This window comes from Habropoda laboriosa, unplaced genomic scaffold (genome assembly GCF_001263275.1).
Source record: "Habropoda laboriosa isolate 0110345459 unplaced genomic scaffold, ASM126327v1 scaffold9, whole genome shotgun sequence".
NCBI lineage: Eukaryota > Metazoa > Arthropoda > Insecta > Hymenoptera > Apidae > Habropoda > Habropoda laboriosa.
Window position 1 is genome coordinate 14,463 of NW_017100191.1, and position 9,035 is coordinate 23,497.

At 43.3% G+C, this 9,035-nt stretch overlaps 1 protein-coding gene across 1 annotated transcript in view; it reads left to right on the forward strand.

The window, feature by feature from the left end:
- Positions 1–3,823, forward strand: part of LOC108580212 — a 5,450-nt gene extending 1,627 nt beyond the window's left edge. Inside the window, 3 exon segments of the mRNA XM_017943922.1 lie at positions 1–63; positions 239–346; positions 3,688–3,823. The exon segment at positions 1–63 is cut by the window's left edge and continues 27 nt beyond it. Of these exon segments, the coding sequence (XP_017799411.1) occupies positions 1–63; positions 239–346; positions 3,688–3,823 (307 nt within the window).
- The last annotated feature ends 5,212 nt before the right edge of the window (positions 3,824–9,035 follow it).

Consider the following 9,035-nt stretch of genomic DNA (forward strand, 5'->3'; position numbering starts at 1 on the left):
TAGGAAACGAAGAGGCCTGGATAGAGCCACGCTTTACGAGGTTGTGGAGAACAAGTTCGTCAAGTGAGTGTAGAATTGATTATCCTGAACGTCGTTATACATACGGCTGGTACGATGGTAGTAGAGAAGCGTAGAAAGGAAATATAGGTAGCGCTGACCCAGAAGTCGTAGTAGGTCAGCGAGTAAGTCTTATTTTATTTTTCACTTTGCCTTTTTCCACCCCGACTTTTCTCTACAGCCACGGATATCAGGGTCACGAATGCCTACTGAGGGCCATTTGCGAAACTTCGGAGCATTCCCTAAGACACAACGGGCTCATCGGTGACATTCTACACGTGATCTTCACGTAAGTTTCCTCGTTAACTTTCACATCGGCTCACCTATACCGATCGCTTTTCTAAATTGCTCAACCGACCCAGGCTTTCTCTCTATAATCTCTCCTCTCGTCTAATTCCTACCCGCTTTATAAATTTCCCTCGTTCGTAAATACGGCAACTTCACAGAGGAGAACTTCACCGAAGCCTATCCTTCGTCGATATCAACTTCGCGTTCGAAAACACGTTACTCGGAACCGAAATGAGCGAGGAACATTTCTGAAAATTCCTCTCGGTCTCTCCCTTCTTTTTTCCTCTCTTCCTTTCCTCGAGCACACGCTTAGATCATATTTTTCGTAGCGCACGATCGAAAGCACGGAGTTGGTAGGGAGGAGGAGCGTTGGGGCATTGTTCGCGCGGGAGCATAATGCGCTAAAGGATTGGAGCTGGAAATTTGGTCGGCGCGCGACCTCCTTTCGCGTGGCGAAAAAAAGAGCCAGGCCTTTTTTCGGCCGGTCCAAGGCGGCGCAAATTGGAGTAGATACACAGACCCGTGTAGAAAAGCAAATTTGGTTTAGCTTTCTCGCTTCCCTCCCGCACACCGTCGTACGCCGGGCCTCCTTCTCTCTTCGTTCGTACTAACTCGTCTGCACAACCACCTACTACCATCCCGGTCCTCTTTTACACACTGTGCGAGCGTGTGAGTGTGGCCGTGTGTGTGTGAGCTCGTGGGTGGATAAACTCTCGAGCCAGGGACGTATGAATAAAAAAGAGGGCCCGCAGGCAGCGGTGACGCCGCATTGTCGTCGTCTCCGGTCGTCGACGACATCCTCTCGCCGCGACGTCGTGAAAACTCCACGCGGTTTCCGCCTACGTGGAAAATCGACTGGCTCCGGACCGGGGAAATTCTTGTATCTCGATCTCCAGCCTGTGTTTACACCGTTTCTTCACTGATTCATCGTGAAACAATCGCGATTGATATCCTTTCTTCTGGAACTGAATTATCCTGATGTACATACGCACACAGGGTGGGGCAGAAACTTTGTCCAATGTTTCTGGTATTTGTAGGAACGTTGTGCAATATTTTTGGTATTTGTGATAATATGGAAAAATGTTACACAGGGTGTATTAACCGGCGCACGACGAATGCAGGGTCATTTTGACTCAACAGCGATAAAGTCAGGCGGCTCAGACTACGTTTGGTACAGAAAATACACCTATTTTACGTATCGAATGTAAATGAACAAGAAAAATATCAAATGTATACAGTTGAAAGTATACACATTTATACCCAATTCCTTCTTGAAACCCGTGTACGATAGAAATTTTGCTATGGGTCAAAATGACCCTGCATTCGTCTCCCGCGTCCGTCTAAAACCATTCGCCTTCCGGGGGTTAATGAGAATTACCACTTTGAACATCTCCGGAATGATAAAAGTAACAGAAAAATTTTTCCAATAAAAGTTGTTTGCTGTGAAAACGACCGTCGTATGGTCAAAATCATTTCTTTTATGGGTGGGTACCATCACATTTCACCTTGAATGACCTTTAACGATAGCACACTGAAATCGTCACAGCAGCGGCTATAATACAGCGATAAGAGAAACTACTTCACCACATTTAAAAAAAAAATAGAAATAACCTTGAAACTCTTCTGCGCCCCCGTCCATTTAAAAAGTATTTGCATCAGATTATGTCCTCCACCGTATCATGAAGTTTTGTATACAACATTTTTCCATATTATCCTAGGTGGGCAAAGTTTTTGTCCCATCGTTTACACAGTGAAATGTTCTTTTAATCTATTCCAGCAGGGTTGAAAAGTACTGGTTAACGACATATGCACAGTGTGTCTTTCCCGATCGGTCACGCAAGCTTCGTAACGTTGGAAATCTTCAGGAGTAGAACGTTTCTACAGATATCCTCGGAGTGTTTTTCTCCGGTGAAAAATTCTTCGGGGTGATTCACGTAGTGGGGCAGTGCATCTCGAGCGAGGAGAAACCACGGAGGGCGTTCCGCGAGGCGAATAAAAATTGCAAATGAGCTTTGTTTTGCTGTTGAAGCTGTTATCGCGGCGTTGTCCTTCTTGGGAATCCTTTCGCGCGGTCTCACGGGTAATTTGAGAGAACGGAGCTGTTTGAGAAGCTGTGAAAAGAATCATGGGAGAAGGGCTTATTTGCCTTCTTGCTGTGGTAACAATGCGTTCGTAGATTCGCTGGATACTGGTTTAATGAAATTCCATCGATGTGGAACAGGTTGACGATTCGAGGGTTAAAGGAAGATACGCGAGAAATATCGGTAGATACACCTCTCAGAATTGAACCTCCAAGTATTCGTGAGAGCTATCGAAGCCTCTAGAAGGAGAGAGAGCTATGTTTTCTCTCCGACTATTTCTTCTTCGTTTTGTTCTTCTATCTGCAGGAAAAAAGGCCGAGAACTTTACGACAAATTCCAAGAGAGCAAGAAGCTCGCTGGAAAGAAACCATGAAGCGAGTATTTCTAAGCCACGCCTCGCTCTTATAACGAGATTACATTGTTTTTCACCTTTTATCTGCAAAACGGAGGCTGCAATAAAGCAGGGAAGACGAAGCGCGTGCCTCCTTCTATCTTCGCCACTTCTTCCCCGATTTGAAATAAGAGGGGACAAGAGGCGAAGTAAAAGCGCAATGAAACTGTCTTTCGTTCGTTTTCCGGCGGGCTTTTACGAGCGTGCAAGATATGCAAGACATACATATTGTCATATTCGCTGATTCTGGTCGCGTAATCATCTCTCCGGTGGAATAAAGAGAAATAGTCAGGTAGCGGTGAAATAGGAGAGACACGGAGATATTTCATTTATTTCTGTCCAATTTTCCCGAGGAACTCCCGGCGAGAGAATCCTTTTCTTTCACAAGAATTTCCGATGTTGCAAGGATTTTCCACTGGCTTGTGCGTCGCCGGGAAAATCTTAAAACTCAATCTTTGCGAATTTCGTCGAGTCTGGAGTATTTGAAATTTTTTCAATCGAGAAACATATGTATACATAAACTTCTTATTTCTCTCCTCTATCCTCCTCTGTTAATTCGAACGCAAATAATGCAAAACCTAGTTGTTGTTTTCACGATCGTGTTCAATTCGGCGAAACGCTTGACCGGCATTAAATTGACCTCAAAATGAAAAGAATCACACGAGGGGAATTTAATAGGCCGCGCCGTTAACAAGTCTCGTGACGTTATACGTAGTAGCTCGTTACTGCTTCGTATATCACGGCAAGAAGAACAAGAAGAATGAAGGAGGAGAAGAGAGAGAGAGAGAGAGAGAGAGAGAGAGAGAGAGAGAAAAAGAACTCCTTATTATCGTCCAGATGTTATGTACCGGGGTTACGCGTTGTTTTCAGACCGAGAAGCTCGCGACACGAGCGACTGCCGCAGGACATTCTTCAGGCTGAAGTGGTCGGACGTAATGGAAGCTGCTCCAAGTACCGACCGCAATGCCCCGTGGGACTCTTCGACTTGATTGGAGTCCTCGGTTGAGACCTGAAAAACCACCGTTGCACTACAATCGGGTAACCTGTTCGATTTTTATGCTTGTACTTTACCAGCCGGTCTCGTTCGAGCAAGCATCGTGAACTCACGATAAATTGATCGTTCTGAAAACTGTCTTTCTTCAATAAAAAACTTTATTCTAGAGTTGTGACTATCGGAGGGACGTGTATTTAAATCTTTACACCAGGTCAATTGTTCCTTTCGTAATTAAGGTCGGTGGAAGGAATATAGCGAGTTTGTAAATTAAAGCATCAACTGGCGGCTTCGTTTGTTGTAGCCGCAGCCAAGATTGCGTACGGCGTTCTGTTTTAGGGTCTGTGTAATAAAAGGGATGACAACTGATGAGTAACGGCATTTCTTGTACTATTGCGCTTCTCTTAACAAAATATAAAATTACAGTCAACCGTACGTTTTCTTCTCATGAACGAAGAAAAATCAGGTTATACAGGCAGTGCAGTTCAACAGGCCTTCAGACGGGCAAGAGTGCCCGCCGATGCCCGCGGGCAGAACTGGCGGCGATGTCGCGGGCTAGTGGCGTCACATATGTACATTAATCCTTTGCGGTCCAAATAGTCCAGTTAGTTTGCACTCATTTGGTCACTCTCGGACAGTACCACGTAGTTTCCCTTTATTTCAATATTTCAGTATAATATTAATGCACTAAAAAATAGTTTATTATCATTTGTAATTTATAATTTATCATTATATATCTGAAGGCAAAAATTCTTGTCTTCTTCAAATCCTTGAAGATGAGTGATGGTTACTTCATACATACATATGTACACACACGCCCGGCGATTTGTTTACGCCTAGAAAAGCCTTGTACGCTGCCCGTACGGGCAACGTTTGAGCGGCACTGTTACAGAGGCTTCCGTCGTGGTCAGGGCTACGTTTGATACATTAAAGCGGAGTATATCTTCGAAACATACATAATTCTCCTACTTAAGACGGGCGATGGATACTTCATACATACATACATAGATACACACATGCCCGCCGATTTGTTTACGCCCGGAAAAGCCTTGTACGCTGCCTGTACGGGCAACGTCTGAGCGGCACTGTTACAGAGGCTTCCGTCGTGGTCAGGACTACGTTTACCGCGCTAACGGATGTGCCTAGTAAAATATAATTAGGATAAACAACACTGATAACGCTTTATCGCTTCGCAGAAAAATAAATCTCTCTCGCTATTGTTTTCCCTATTTATAAGGTCTTCGCGACCCGCGCTCGCTCTCTCTCACTCTCACGCACTCTCTTCGCAACTCGCATTCGCATAAACACATTCACTCTTGTTTAATAACAAGGAACCGTATCGCAGGGTTTTTTTACGAAAACAAGCTCTACCATATGGCCCGCTCCGGTCATTAACCTCCTGCACCATCGAATGCCAGATCATCGTAATTCTACCGTATCTAGATTCATCTCTAGATCGTTGGAAATATTTTAATTTTATTCGACAAGCTTCCTCTTCAAATTCATCCTTCGAGATCGTATAATTACAGTATCGGAAGTAACGCGCTAGGTGAGACGTCCGTGATAAAGGCGTAACAATACGAGGCGCTAAAAGTCTCTCGAGTAACGCTATCATGGCTACGTGGTCACAGTTTATTGTCCCCAAAGAGGCCAAGACTCCGTGTTATCGAATTATCTTTCCGGAACCTGCTTATACACCTGCACGTAATTGCCCGGCGATCATAAGTCCCAGGCGTGCTGGAACGGCGGTGAACATTTTTCCAACAGCTTCCTGAGAAAATCAGGAAATACTTCTCTCAGTTCTATTCTTCGTAATGGAGAACAGCAAATCCTCGTATTGCTATCGTAGCTTCGAATAGAAGTTCCATTTTCATTTCGATATCAGGAATACCGAGCCTTTATACCGGGTGGTTCGTAGAATAACGTGTAACACTTTACAACTGGTATGGACGAAGAGAGCGAACGAAAATTTCGACACAGTGGGGAAGTAAAGTTCGATATTTTACAACGGGCAAGTTCCACGGAAAGTTTCCGTAACTTTCGTTAAGAATTCAAAGACGGGGAGTGGTTGCGGTTCTCCTCTTCAATCTATGTTGCTAATTTATCATCGTGTATTATACATAATTCCCTTTTCTCTATGCCTCTCATTGTTTCACCTATTTCATTCTTCGTTCTTGTTACTCGTATTTCTCCCACCATTTTATTACCACGAAGATTTCTTTTCGTATTTCCAGTTAGAGCTCATATTTCACGTAATTCCTCGCTGTTATTTCTAGACATTATTTCCTGTCGAAACCATTCTTGTTATTATTATATTACTATTATTATTATTATGATTAATCCGTTCGTAAAATTAAAATCAGATAATATTCATGGAAACGGAGCGAACGGAAGGGCAGCAGCGGTGGCGAATGATTTATTTTACTTCTGTTTGTCGCGAGCTGCAATTAAAATAGGTTATTATAGATGATATTCGACGAGAGAGAGAGAGAGAGAGAGGCTCTGTGAATTTAACACGAACCCATAGGTGTAACTTCATCCGGCAGAATCAGGATCAGAGATCCCGTAATCTGGAAAATCGGAATTTCCATTGGCACGGAATTCCATGCTGACTGGACAGGACATTGATCGCGTCGATGGGCTTCCCCTCGTTCGGCTTATTGTCAGTTATTACGCTCAAAGCTAGCGCGCACATATTTGCGAATCGATTAGAAACTTAACATCAGTCGTACCTTATAACACGACGCAAAATTCCCATTATGCGTTACTTCATCGACACGCGTTACACATCGAATACAAGCGTTTGTAGATGAAATTTGCTTGCCTGCGTAATTTAAACCGTGGCTCAGTGGAGTGTTTTTTCTTCTTTTTTTGGACTGAAGCTGATGTAGAAAGTGTTGGAGAGGATCGTGGAAAAGGAAAGGTTAGGGCGCTTCGTCCTAGAGGGACTGGAAGGACTCAGGTCAGAAGTTGTATATATACAAATAGGAGCCTTTATGAGGACTAGCGAGAACTTGTGGTTAGTCCGTCCCTCTGGTGGCAAAATGCAGAAGAGTCGCTACAGGACTGCTCCTTACAAAATGAGTCACTCAGAAGCCAAAGTGATTAACTCCATTTTTTGATATTCTTCTAATTTCAGTATCGAAACATACACTTGGTGGTTAATTCTTTGTAAATAAAGAAAATTTAATATATTTAATTTGACGGAGTTAGTCACTTTGGCTTTGGAAGCTAAGAAATCACTGCAATGGCCGATAAATGCTTCTTATTCACTTTAGCGAGACCTTTAATGATAGCATGTTGAAATCGCCACAACAGCGGCTATCACACAGCGATAAATAAATATAGCATCCCATTTACAAAAATAGAGATGACCTTGGAATTTTTTATACCTCCTCCATCCACGTCCAAAGTATTTAAATCACATTATTGCAGTTGAATAGGTATCTAAAATGGCTAAATAGATTTCTAGATAAATTGGCAAGAAAGCCTGTGTTAGGACAATTAATAATGTGAAATTGAACGCTGGTTCGTTGTGAAATAAAATTCTCTTTAATAGAAATATGATAGAAAGTCATAAATATACCCAATCCATTAACAATATGTCACCTATAGAAGTCGGCGACGCTCCGTGTGCGTCATGCAGTGCCTACCCAGCGACGCACCGTGTGCGTCATGTGAACAAAATAGTGTTATCAGTCGGCATTCGAAAACCAATCGGAGAAATAAAATCGCGTAAAAAGCGTACTACAGAGAACATCGTGTGAAATTAAGAAGGGATATTGGTTCCAAGATAAAGAAAAAAGTAAGTAATCTACAACCAGGATTACCGAGGATTGTCCAATCCCCAGGATTACTACTAATGTCGGTTCTTGGGGATTGTCTTTTAATTAGAGATCGCTTTCGAATGGATTAATTACGTTTTGCGCGAATAACGCATTTCCTTTATTTTCTTTCTTTTTTCTATTACTGTAACCACGCAACACTCGATTCCCTATATATTCCCTATTAAATAAATCATTGATTTTGGATGACGAGCGTGTCCATTGTTTCCCCCAAAATGTATTATCCGCATCCGCCGATTGGCCGGCAAGTTTGTGCACGGTGGTTGACTTTCAATTGCCATCGTGGCCCGGTTGGAACGATTTTAATCCGCGCAGGTGTCGTCGACGCGTCGAAAGTTCGCGACCCTGGCTCCCAATTAATCAGCTCGTTGGCATGCAGCGACTTCGCGTTGCTTCCAAACCCAGCGTCGGCTAATGAATTTCAAAATTGGCCTGTTAATCGATTTCCTTTACACCCTCTTCGCTCTACGTCGCGCTCGCTGTACTTACATAGTGATCAGACTGGACAAGATTCCGCGCGAATCGAATTCACCGAGCGATTCCCGCAAGTTTCCTCTCCTTTCTCTCTTCCACTCGCTGGGAGACCTTTCGACAAGTCTATGGAAGATCTTGCGTGAGCTTTCGCGAGCTTTCGGTAGAAATTCAAACGTTTACAGGGAGCGAACTGTGTTAAGACGTTCGACGAGCAACTTTCGAGCCTTTCCACAGAAGCGGCACACGCCTCGAACTTTCGCCGCGACTCGATTAAAGCTCGTGGAACAAAATTCAACCGGGTTTTGCCGTGCTTTTCACTCTGTATAAACGCGTACTTCGCCCTCCATTATTACCGTGATTCCCAAATCCCCGATATTTCCGCGACGAGATTCATTCAGCCTGAGTTATCGTTAATGCTGCAAGAATTATCAACAATTCTAACGACAGTATCAGGTTGCCGCACAAGTTTCGTCTGCTGCTTAACAACGACTAAAATTAACCCGCGGCAGGCGAACATATTTTCTCACACTCCTTAGGCAAACTGAATCGTTCATGTCTAGGTTTTGAAAAAATCTGAGAAAAATCTGGAATACTTATCAGTCTCAAATTTTTTTGAACTTTCTTCAAAGTACAACTTGATACCGCACCAACTGTCACCGAAAAATTTACTCTCTGTGTTTTGCTTCGCACTGGACAAATTCACGAAGATTTTTTGCATCGTCTGGTCACGGCAGATGAAAAGTGGGTTTTGTGCAATAATGTAACGGAGAAGGGACATTGGTCAAAACCCGGACGACGTCCTTCAGAAACTAGCAAGAAGAATTTAACGATAAAAAAAGTAATGTATGGTGGAACATGCGTAGAATCATTTATTACGAGCTGCTCAATCCAAATACAAATCTCATTTG